At 37.4% G+C, this 13,338-nt stretch overlaps 1 protein-coding gene across 1 annotated transcript in view; it reads right to left on the bottom strand.

Moving 5' to 3' along the window:
• Positions 1–2,829: 2,829 nt before the first annotated feature.
• NR2E1 (nuclear receptor subfamily 2 group E member 1) overlaps positions 2,830–13,338 on the bottom strand; it is a 38,450-nt gene continuing 27,941 nt past the window's right edge. Inside the window, exons 5-9 of the mRNA XM_075864215.1 lie at positions 12,886–13,032; positions 11,812–11,908; positions 11,295–11,444; positions 8,750–8,855; positions 2,830–3,968 (exon numbers count right to left, since the gene is read on the bottom strand). Coding sequence (XP_075720330.1) covers positions 3,806–3,968; positions 8,750–8,855; positions 11,295–11,444; positions 11,812–11,908; positions 12,886–13,032 — 663 coding nt within the window. The 3' untranslated portion in view covers positions 2,830–3,805. The remainder of the gene's footprint in view (positions 3,969–8,749; positions 8,856–11,294; positions 11,445–11,811; positions 11,909–12,885; positions 13,033–13,338) is intronic.

The following is a 13,338-nucleotide window of genomic DNA, read 5'->3' as shown; positions in this document are numbered from 1 at the left end:
CGGACAGCACACGGACCTATGCAATTCAATGAGGATATTCACACAGCCTTGGTTTTTCACGCAGCGTGTGTCCGTTGCGTGATACTCACTGCATGTCCTATTTTGGTCTGTTTTTGCGGACCACGTTGCACATTGAAGTCATTGGGTGTGTGAAAAACACGGACAGCACACGGACGACATCTGTGTGCTGTCAGTGTTTTTCACGCACCAATTGCTAAAAAATGATGAGAAAAAAAACCAGGAACACTGATACCACACAGAACTGAAATGCATGAAGTAAATTTTCCTTGCGGATGCAAAGCAGGCATGCTCGTCTGAATAAGGCCTAATGGCCAGGATCAGTGATAGCTCCTATCCCGGATATTTAACCACTTAGATGCAGCATCTAAGCCGTTAAAAAGGGGGTGATCCATTGGTTGTCATGTCAGCCATGAAGGCTCCCAATCCGCCTTCTTGGTACTTCTACTAAAGAGACACTCCAGCAAAAAAAAAAATATTATTGCTACCGTTAGTACAGTACAACTGGTAACTTTATTCTGTGGGCCAATACGATTTTGGCAATACCAACTTCATATATTTTTTATGATTTACTACTTATACAAAAAAAAAACAATCTTAAAAGCCCTGCCCCTGGCAGACCTTAAATAGACACTCCAGCGATTTTTATTATTATTGTTACCGTTAGTACAGTACACCTGGTAAAAGGATGGGCAGGCTATTCTCTTACTGGGCGCTTTGTTATAGAAATATCCCGGCCACGTATCTATCTATCTTTCTATCTATCTAATCTATCTATCTATCTATCTATCTATCTATCTATCTATCTATCTATCTATCTATCTATCTATCTATCTATCTATCTATCTATCTATCTATCTATCTATCTATCTATCTATCTATCTATCTACCTCTGTCCTGTCTATCTTTCTCTCACTCTCTATCTATCTGCTCCTACAGCTATCAGCAGGGAGGAAATAAAGGTTCTGCAGTAATATGTATCTTCCTACTCTGCCCGGTATTGAAAGAAATTAAGTTTTCAGGCTGAAAGTGAATAAAGATAATAAACCGCATAGATCACATTTTTTTTTTATTCTAGATTAGAAAATTAAATTTATGCATCAAAATATGTCTTAAATTTTTTTTTGTGTGTAATATTTGTGTATAAATGTGTCCACTGTTTTTCAAAATTTGCTAAAAGTTTTGATAAAAGACCACATATTGAAACCTGAGTAGGATTATTCAGCCATGTTGATCACATTTCTTCTATCATATATACAGAAAAGTTCTGCTCAAGACTGTAAAAATGATTGTCCTTAAAAACGGCATAAATTACTCAAATACAATATATTTTATTCTCTGTAAAGAAATGAGTACAACGTTAAGCTCACAATTAGAGGACACTGTACAAGAACCATATTACTTGTCTATGATAGTTGAAGTGCTGATTTGTCTTAGTGCTAGACCCTAATCACACATTATAAACTTAACATAAAGCAACTATTAAACTGTATCTAAAGCCAGTGCCGTCCTACATGTTTGGTAAATCTGTACATGAATTGTATGAATTACTAATACAGACTTTCTTTTTCTTTTTAATGGCCAAGAATATGAGACTTTTTTGTTTTAAATAATTATTTCCCAAATTTATATTTCCTTTTTTTTTATATTAAAATATCCATGGAAACATAATCTTACATTCTAGCACTTAGAGCACCTTTGGCTCTTTATCTATTTGACCTCGCCATATTTGTTTGCTAGCATTAAAATAGATAAAGTGTCTAATTCATCTTGAGACAGCGATTATGAGCTTGAGCCAACGCAGTGATGGAAGTGAAAACACTGTCACAGAGATATGAAATTGTCCTCTAGAGATCTGCTGGCAATTCTGCTGACGTGTCTTTGAAAAACACAGTTCGATTGAAATCCATAACATCAACTTACTACCACACTTGCGTCTTTTGTACACCTTTGAACAACAGTTTACAACTTTAATATACAGGGTGGGCAATTTATATGGATACACCTAAATAAAATGGGAATGGTTGGTGATATTAACTTCCTGTTTGTGGCACATTAGTATATGGGAGGGGGGAAACTTTTCAAGCTGGGTGTTGACAATGGCGGCCATTTTGAAGTCAGCCATTTTGTATCCAACTTTAGTTTTTTCAATGGGAAGAGGGTCATGTGACACATCAAACTTATCGAGAATTTCACAAGAAAAACAATGGTGTGCTTGGTTTTAACGTTACTTTATTCTTTCATGAGTTATTTACAAGTTTCTGACCACTTATAAAATGTGTTCAAAGTGCTGCCCATTGTGTTGGATTGTCAATGCAACCCTCTTCTCCCACTCTTCACACACTGATAGCAACACCGCAGAAGAAATGCTAGCACAGGCTTCCAGTATCCGTAGTTTCAGTTGCTGCACATCTTGTATCTTCACGGCATAGACAATTGCCTTCAGATGACCCCAAAGATAAAAGTCTAAGGGGGTCAGATCAGGAGACCTAGGGGGCCATTTAACTGGCCCACGACGACCAATCCACTTTCCAGGAAACTGTTCATCTAGGAATGCTCGGACCTGACACCCATAATGACATAAATAACTCATGAAAGATTAAAGCAACGTTAAAACCAAGCACACCATTGTTTTTCTTGTGAAATTTTCGATACGTTTGATGTGTCACATGACCCTCTTCCCATTGAAAAAACTAAAGTTGGATACAAAATGTCCGACTTCAAAATGGCCGCCATGGTCAACACCCAGCTTGAAAAGTTTCCCCCCTCCCATATACCAATGTGCCACAAACAGGAAGTTAATATCACCAACCATTCCCATTTTATTTAGGTGTATCCATATAAATGGCCCACCCTGTAGAATAAATCAACATAAATAGTTCAGTAACTTTGTAAATACGTTGTAATACTTATTAAATACAGATCCCTGGTTACCGTATTATAGTGCAGAGCTGCAGGTTCCAAAGCTCAAATCTCCAAGCATTCCTTGCTGGCTCAATGTCTACACAGAACTTTCTCTAGTGATTTATATTCTGGGAAATTTTGTCTGTACACCAGACACTTTACAGTAATCTGATATAGAAAATACAAGCTGCCCCTCTCTATTTTAGGAACTCCGATAAGATGTGTCTGACAACTAGCATATTGACTGTTTCCATTGACAACAGCAGAAAGCGGCTCTTAGATATAATACAGACTGTAATATAAGTAATACTGTGTATTTATAAAGTTGATGAACCTTTTATGTAGATTATATTTATTTGTAAACTGTAAAATGGATCTCACAGGTGAACATACACTTTACGATGAGTGACAGTTTTATGTATAGAAGATTATTGGGCATCCAGAATAGATGTTTCCAGTGATTGTGATGATGTGGTCCAACATTATCCGTATAACATATAGATGTATTGTAATACATCCATCAATCCTATTAAATATGTCCTTTACACATACTTCTTGAAGGGCTGGTTTCAGGTTCTTGTGCACTGTGGACATTACTATGGAAGGTTAACTATGTTCGTGACAAAACACTGTATTTCTATGTAACAGGACTTTTGAAGGTACTTGAAAGTCATCTTTTACCCCTGGATTTATAGGGAAAACAGCACTGACTACATCATGTGGCAGATTAGAGTTTGATAGCATGCACATCAATATGATGGCTATTTTTGACCAAGGTAAATTCTCCACAATGATTGTGTCCTTGAATCGTATTCCTTAGTAGTGCAGTTGCCTGTAGTCAGTCTTCTGTATAAGTGTATGCTCTTCAGGTTGGTCGTCCAGGTTAAATATCACTGGATTTATACATATCTGATAGAAGCCGTGTGATAGGAACATTGCCAATAGTTTTCTTGAAAAAAACTTCTTCTATCGTGGATGGGCTTATAGACCGTAAAGCTGGTAGGAGCAGTAGAAGTTTCCCAAACCGACAGGGCTGTGTAGGATATCTGTGGAACACATACAAGGAAAACAAATGCTGATTAATCGAATGAGAAAAATATATATCATCTACTTCTCCTGAATTTAATTTAAAAAAAAATGGTATGTTTGCTACTATTGGAAATTAATATTTTGCCTTAAAGAGATTTTCCTTTTTTGTTTAAACAAACAGGAATTGAAACACAAAGTATATTAGAAAGTTACAGAACCTTTCACTGTTATAGGCTACGTAAACCTTTGAGCAAATTTTTTAAATAAAACAGCGTATTCGAGGATTTTAGACAACTTTGTAATTGTTTTGTATTAAAAAAAAATTTTACTTTTTGAGATACAGCTTCTATGTATACGGAATACATAGAAGCTGTATCTTGTGCTCAAATCCGAATCCGTCAGGTCAGCAGGACTGCCAGCTTCAGTGACAGCAGGTCCTGCGTGTCTCCGACACGCAGGACCCAGCTATTATCGATCACATCTAAGTTCATTGTTATCGATAACAGCTGGATCCTGCGTGACCCGCTGTCACTGAAGCCGGCAGTCCCACTGACCACACGGATTCGGGTTTGAGCGCAAGATACTGCTTCTATGTATACATGATAGAAGCTGTATCTCAAAAAGTAAAAACATTTTTTAATAAAAAACTATATAAAAGTTGTCTAAAATCCTCTAATAAGTTGTCTTATATATATATATATATATATATATATATATATATATATATATATATATATATATATACATATAAAACCAATCCTGAAAATGTGTTGCTTAGCCAAGTGCAGGTCTCATCACACGAAAGAGCTTGGGGTTGTCCAATTTAGAAAAATTATTTTCATATACTCCATCAGGGATTTCCGAGTTAATGGAGGGGGTCCTCTGTTCAGGAACTTCATCTCTGGAACTGAGTGGAGAGCGGCTATAGAAAGCATCTATCAGTCTGGATGACATGTCCTGTCCTGCATTACACAGACAACCCATTCATTTGAATAGATTCTGTGTAGTGCTTTATTTCCACTGTGGTGGCGCTGCATGTTTACTGCTAGGTTTCCCCAAAGATTTCAGCAGTTTGCTGGGTGTACCAGGAGAAACACACTTTCATACAAAGAGCGCTGGAGTAAAAATTACCTAATTTATTAAGAGGAGCATGTTTCTTAATAAATTAGGTGCATTTCCGGCGGTCCATGCGCCAGAAAGGGAAATCTACGCCATCTACGAGTTGATGTAGATTTCCACTACAATTTACTCCACTTTGTGGCGTAAATCATAGTGAATTTCAATATTTTTGGAAAGCGGAGGAGGTGGCATAAATTGACAAAACGTTGCAAATTATACACCATAATACTGGTGTATAGCCATTGATGTTACCCTGTTTGTGATCTACCTATTGTCAAGTGACCCTTCTAACAAGTAGATAATGTCCAAAGCAGTCAAAGCTCACAGTTATGTGAGCAACCCATTTTCAAAACAATAATGGGGCAGATTTACTAATACTGTACACTAACTGTAACACCCATGGCCGCGGGCTGTCAGGTTTACTGACCGCATCTCCTCCTCAGGAGACATCAGCGCTCACTTCCGCTTCACTCTGCTGTGTCTCATAGGGTGCACCTGAATTAGATACCCAAATTAGCCCATGAACACTCTGGACTATAAGAAGGGCTCTGCCCCTTCCTGCATTACCTGAGCGTTGTCGTTTACTTATGTCCGTCTCTGCAAATGGTCCCTTAAGTGTTTTCCAGTTCCCAGTGTTCCCGTTCCAGCTACCTGTATCCTGTATCCCCTGTTATTCTGGTCCAAGTGCTATTTAGAGTTGGAGTCATGTTGTGCTGAGTACTACACCTGCCTTGTTACACCACGCCTGGTGTCTGCCTGCTGCCGAGGTCCCATCTAAGCCTATCTTGCTACTGTCTGAAGTTACCACAGGTACACCTATTCGAACTATTGACTTTGACTAGTATCCTGTTGGCCAGCTGCCATACCGTCAAGGCGGTACGGCCCAGTGGGTCCACACACCCTACGTGACACTAACTTTTCAGTTGACTTTTCAGAATAAGCTGTCGTATGTATGTAAAAGTTATTCTTCCTCCACTATTTCCGGCCATAATATGTCTTGTATTCTGCATTTTTTATGAGCAATTTTTTCTGCAGGCTCTATAATTTTCAGTCTTTCCAGAGCTAGTGGGTTGAGCCTAACTGCCATCATGTCTTCCATGCACAGCACACAGAGAAGAGAAAAATCCTGCTCTTCTATCTCCTGGCATCTATGGACAGCAATGTGTGTGTCTTTCTTTCCCTGCTTCCTCCTTCTACTTCCCCCTCCCCTCTTCAAAGACTTCTATGGGCAAGCTGTGAAGAGACACAGCCCCACTTTCTACGGTCCTTCTACTCTGCTCTGTAACTGGAGACTAATTTTACTTGACAACAGGGGGTAGACAGCAGATTACAGGAAGGGAGACACCCAGTGGCAGAAACTTCACACAGAATTTGCATGTATAAAACTAATAACCTTTAACAGTAAATTACAAAGTTTACATATATCAGGTATACTATTAGATCAGCCTAAGTAATTTAATAAGTTAGTGTCCATTTAAATTTAGACAGCTAAGAATTAGACTAGATGCACCAAATTAATCACAGTGGCTCATGCCGGATGATAAATTTGGCGCATGTTTAGACACTTCTCCCTAACTTTATATAACCTTTTGGTTGGCTTACTTTAAACCATGATTTTAAGCTACATACCCCTTTCTACAAAGCCAAGATCACCTAATGGTCACATACATTTGTTGTTTTTGGTACATTACATTGATAAATGTGTCTAAAATGGTATGCCCCAAAAAAGACGCTTAGAATTCAGGCAGAGGAAGGGATCGTCTCTGTCACACCAATGCCCCCCCACCCACTGTGACTCCAATGGGTTGTCATGGCAGCCAGGGGCCAAATGAAGTACCCAAGGTCTGCCATGTTGGTCCTCCTATTAAGCAGAGATGCAAAGGGCACAATATACTGCAATACATATTCATTGCAGTATATTGTGCAAGCTATCTAAGGATTAGTAGGATCTAGTAGGACTACAAAAAAAGTAAAAAAACAGTTACAAAAATTATTCAGTTTAAAAAAAATAATTTTACCATTTCTTCCTTAACTGGTTGTCAACACAGGACGAGAATGCTCGTCCTGAGCGGCGGGTACTTTGCGCATTAGGATGAGCATTCTCGTCCTGTGTGACAGCCGTGTCCGCGCGCGATCGGGAGACGGGCAACGGCTGTAATACACAGCCACGGCCCGCTGTAACGGCGGAGAGAGAAGAAACATCTCTCTGCCGTTAACCACTTGAATGCCACGATGAAAGCTGATCGCGGCGTTCAAGGACTGCCCTTTGATCGCATCACAGAAAATCCCTGTGACGCGATCAAAGCCCATAACTTGTATGGCCAGACAGACCAGGGTCCATTGAAGGACCCCAGGGCTGTCTGACCATATTTCTTGTTGTTAGGGCATACTGAGGTATGCCATAACAACTGCCTGTCCCAGTACACAGGCTAATGTACTGGCATATAGATATATGCCAATACATTACAGTTAAAAAATGAAAAATGAAAATCCCTTTAAGGGATTAAAAAAAAAAAGTTAAATTAATGTAAAAAATAAATAAATAACGTTGGATAAAAAAAAATACACAGAAAGACAATTTTTTTTTTACAATAAATAAACTTTTTAAAATATAAGTCCCAAAACATGAAATAATATAGACATATTTGGTATCGCCACGACTGTAACAACCTAAACAACAAAGGTATAACATTATTTATGATGATCGGTGTATGGTGTATAAAAAAAAAAATTAAAACTGCAGCGGAAGTGCTTTATTAGTGCATTTTTGCCAAAATAAACATTTATATGAATTAAACGATAATGTATTTGTACCAAAAAATGCTACCTACATAAAGTACAACTCGTCCGGCAAAAACCAAAGTCTCATACAACTACGTCGCACAAAAGATAAAAAAGTTATGAGCGTCAGGATGCAAAGAGGGAAATTGGCCGTGTCCTTAAGGGGTTAAAATTATGTAAACAATAGAAAAATAAACATAATTGGCAATGGCATTCATAATGATCTGAACTATTACAATATGATGTTAATCATCCTGCGTGGTGAACACTGTAAAAACAAAAAAGGACGCCAGAATTGCTATCTTTTGGTCACTATGACTTCCAAAAAAATTGAATAAAAAGTGAGCAAAAAGTTGTATACACCCCAAAATGGTACTAATAACTACAGCTCGCCCAGCAATAATTAAATCCTCACAAAGCGTCAGCGACAGAAAATTTAAAAAAAGGTTCAAATATGTTTTTTATAACAAATAGTTTTTATTTTCTAAAAGTAGTAAAACATAAAAAAAAATATACATTTGGTATCGCCGTAATCGTATTTACCCGCAGAATAAAGTTAACATATAATTTTATTGCACAAAGAATACAGTAAAAATAAACCCCAAAAAACAATGCAGGAACTGTTGTCGTTTTTTTCTATTCCACCCCAAAACATTTTTTCTAAAAGTTACTCAGTACATTATAGAGTACATTAAATAGCACCATTAAAACCTAAAACTCATCCCTCAATACGGCTATGTCGACGGAAAAATAAAAGAGGTATGGCTCCTGCAGGGCTAGGAGGAAAACCGAAATTGAAAATCGAAAAACTGTCTGGCTGGAAGGGGTTGTAGAACAAAACTTCAAAATGATGTTCAAGGGTGGACATTCACTTTAAGCTTGAAGGTTATTTAGTTACCTGGTATGTATGTAACTGTTGAGGGTGAGCTGAGCTTCATCTTGCAAGGCTGCAATGGCCGCAGCATTCCTGAAACTTCTTAATTCAGAGCCACTATGTGTAGGTACTGAAAGAATAACAAGCGATTAGTATACAGTAACACCGCCGGTACCGCAACAGTCACAAAATATTGCAATCCAGTAATTCATATTGTCTCTATTGTGTTGTTAATACGACAAGTTATTAAAATGTATAATCATATAAAGAAACTTGAAAACAGAACTGTAATATAGGCCATGTTGAATCCATACGCCATTTGATGGGCATACATTTAGCAAACTGCTACATACAAAGTTATGACATCCACTGTATAAACTGAGCTACTATGCACCTTATCAGTTTTCTAAGAATTGGGGACATCACTGACAAAAAGCCCAATTAAATGAACACCCCGGGCAGAACTGATGTATAATGCCTAGTGCAGAGTGTGATGGGTGATGTATTCTCCCTGTGAATCCCAAATCCTCAGACCCTACATTAGACATAACACATGGTATCAGTCTTTCCTGGAGTGTTCCTCCTTAGGGTTCTATGGTGATCTAAGGAATTGAATTTGCAGGTGTTGTTACTGTTATATGGGTGTGAAACCAGCCTAGTACGGTTTTCTTAACCTCTTAGTGACCAGCCTATTTTAGACCTTTATGAGCAAGCTATTTTTTACGTTTTCCCATCATCGCATTCCAAGAGTTATAACTTTTTTAATTTTTGCATCAACGTATCTGTATAAGGTCTTGTTTTTAGCGGGACAAGTTGTATTTTTTAATAGCACCATGTTGGGGTACATATAATTTATTAATTAACTTTTGTTAACTTTTTTGGGGGGTAATGGAAAAAAACCATACATTTTGCCACTCTTTTTTTGTGTCTTAGATTTACGCAGTTTACTGTCTGGTATAAATAACATAAAACATTTATTCAGTGGGTCATTACGATTGTGGCGATACCAAATTTATATCGATTTTGTATGTTTTACTACTTTTACACAGTAAAAACACTTTTATTTTTCAAAATTCTTGTTTTATTTTTACGCCGATGCAGCTGTATGAGGGCTTGTTTTTTGCGGAACGACTTCTAGTTTTTATTGGTACCATTTTTGAGTACATGCAGCTTTTTGATCACTTTTTATCAAATTTTTTTGGAGGCAGCATGAACAGAAAACAGAAATTCTGGCATTGTTTGTTATTTTATTTTTTACTGTGTTCACTGAGCGGGTTAAATAACATAATCGCTTTATAGGTGGGGTCATTACGGACATGGCGATACCCAATATGTGTAATGTTTTAAAAAAATATATATGTTTTCTCATATTAAAGTATTTTATAAGGGAAAAAGTGAGTTTTTCATTTATTTTATTTGTGATTTTTATTTATTTATTAAAAACTTTATTAAACTTTTTGATTACTTTATTTTTAGTCCCACTAGGGGACTTCACTATGCGATCTTCTGATCGCTTTTATAATACACTGCAATACTTCTGTATTGCAGAGTATTATTCCCTGTCAGTGTAAAACGGACAGGCACCTGCTAGGTCATGCCTCAGGCATGGCCTAGCAGGCATGGCCTAGCAGGCATCCACTACAGGCAGACCTGGGGACCTTTGTTAGGCCCCCGGCTGCCTTAGAAGCCTTTGGCACACTGCGATTGCAATTGCAGGGTGCCGATGGGGTGAGAGAGGGAGCATCCTCATCTAAGGGGTTAAACGGGTGAGATCGATGTTGAAATCGATGTCGCCTATTAGAGCAGTTGCCCGACTGTCTTTAGACCTCCAGACACCCGCTTTAGAAGGCACAGGACACCCGTGCCGGGCTTCTGTCAGAGCGCCGTGAAAAGGCGGCGCCCTGGCATAAGTACCCTTAACGGCTGTCGTGAAAAGGCATATTGGCGCTTGTTAAGGGGTTAAACCTTCACTTTAATTCCGTTTTGTGACTAGTATTCTGATTACATTTTCATAAATATTTGTCTTGCCACAAAATGGTTGCATTTAGTTTGTGTAAGTTATTTGGAGGCAAAGGCGTAACTTGAAACATATGGCCCCTATACAAAATCTATAATGGGGTCCCCAACTTGAACATGCCATGTATAGTACTGGTCTCCTTTTACATGGCAGAGGAGAATTCCAGCATCTTAGTCCCCAGGGCCTATGTGCGGATTCAACCTCCAAACCCCCTATAGTTATTTCAACTATAAAAGAATTTAAAATAACACTGTACTGTAACAATGACATTAATGGCTTATAAATGACCAAACCATATGCAAAATTTGCTTACAATAGCAATAGCTAACATCTAACTAATTCCATAAAATTACCATAATTCATTAAACATATCACCTTTGTATTGCTAAGGCTAACATGGTTGGATCTAGAAGGATTCTGCCTAATGCAGATGCCTATTTAGTATATAGGCAAAAGGACAAAATAAAAATAATTTACGGTACTATTGTAGATGCACTTATACCATATCGTCACATATTTGATCTAGTCATATACAAACCATTAGCAACGTACCAGCCTTAAAAGTGACAATGCATTTGAGACAGGCAAACTCAGTAGCGTCTAGTCGAAGTTGTCGAAATCGCGCCACCACTTCCTGCAATGACTGTATTTCAGCTATGATTTTATTCAACTTCTGAGAATCCGTGTTATCGTTGTTCATGCCTGAAATTAAAACATATCTAAATGTATAGTTTTCATACCTTTCATTTCTAATCCCCAGCAAATCTCTTCCACTTAACATGTATCTGCCAGCCTGGTATAAACTATTTCCGCGTAGATTTTTATGAAAATGATAATAAAGTACTCCTTTGGATGATAACAAATACAGTGATTAGCATTTCAATGAAGATACAAGCAGTTATGAATACAACAAGACAACATTATTTGCATTTAAATATAGATTTATAAATGACAGGTATGGTCTATTGTTCACATGGGATTTGTTATTCTTCACATGTTGTTCATATTCCCAGCAATGTATTTTAATGTTAATTTTTACAACAAAGTCATTAAATTGAGCAGTCCTTACCAGATACAGCCAGTAGCGTGCTTGCATCAACCGGGATGGCCCATTGTGCTATTCCCAGAACAAATAGCTCTCTCCACGCATCTTCCAGGAGCATCAGCTGCCACATAATATATGAATGATAGGTTTACAAGTACATCAGCCATGCATACCGCTCTTAGTTCCCTTTGCTTGGCTCTTTAGAACTCTTTATAGCTGAATATTTTACCTCAATTATGTTTTGTTAATGATACTGAGGATCCACTGTGCTGTGGAGATCAGACAAGACTATCTATAATAGTTCCCCTCCGAACTAAATTGGCACTAAAGTACAAAATTTCTCATTTAAGGAGACAAATAATAAGGATCGGAAGAACAACACAGTCTATATAAAGCTGTTATATGTGGGATAATACGCAGTGTAATTAAATATTAAAAGTAGGGGGATGGGGCGAATGCTTTAGGGTATGTTCACACAGCTTATTTTCGGCTGTTTTACAGTAAACACGCCCAGTTGTCCATTTCAAAGCTCATTTGCATAAATATAAAATAGCTCATAACTTGGCCAAAAATGAATGTTTTAAAAAAAAAAACAAAGCGTTACTGTTATCTACATTGCAGCGCCGATCACATGCAATAGGAGATAGGGATTTGAGAATCTGGTGACAGAGCCTCTTTAAATCTGGCCAAAGAGCAAAAACACATTCTGCATTACTTTTGCTTTATTTCATTTGGGAATTTCAAAATTTCAGAGTTTGTGCTTTTTCTTCTTTAAAGTTTATCCTACAGAAATTATTATAAGAATGAGCACGGGTTAGAGGTGCTGTTCAAAAATGGCGACCTGAATCCAAATTCTGGTGGCTTACCATAATTTAAATTCTGATAGTTTACTTAACCCGGCATATGGTACATTTACAGTATTTAGATTGGGTTTCTGCATACAAACAAACTTTTTATCCTTTTCTAGTTTTACAATTTAGTTTAACGTGAGTAAATGATGGTCAAAAAGAGAATGTTAAATATAAGCAAAGCCAAGCAAGAAATAGCATAAAAGAAAGAATGCAAACAAAGGACAATAAAGATGTATTTTGCTCTCACCTGATCTTGTAAAGACAAAGTGGAGAAAGCGGGCACACTCTTTGCCCATTTAATGCTCATGAAGAGAAGTCGTGCTGCAGATTCACATACTGATTCTGTGGCCACTTCATAAAGGTACAGGGGTGCTCCGTTCACTTCGTGAGGATACTAAAAAAAAAAGGTAAATTGTTTTTAGTCTGATTTTGTGTGTTACTAAAATTGCTGGGTTTAAAACTTAATGAAAAAAACCCAAACATCAAACATATCTATGGGTATAAATCTGAAGGGTTCTTTATTGTATTTGACTCTATTGAAAATAATAGGTTACTACATTAGTTAAACATATCATACGTAAAAAGCTTAATTAAACATTTGTGATTTTTTTATTTATTCTTATTATCTCTCGCAGTGAGACACTGCTACTCTTGATTTACCTCCTCCGCTAGCTCCCATACCCTATATAAAAGTGACTAT

This window comes from Rhinoderma darwinii, chromosome 4 (assembly GCF_050947455.1).
Source record: "Rhinoderma darwinii isolate aRhiDar2 chromosome 4, aRhiDar2.hap1, whole genome shotgun sequence".
NCBI lineage: Eukaryota > Metazoa > Chordata > Amphibia > Anura > Rhinodermatidae > Rhinoderma > Rhinoderma darwinii.
Note: the sequence above shows the minus strand (reverse complement) of the source record. Positions and strands in the feature narration are given on the sequence as shown.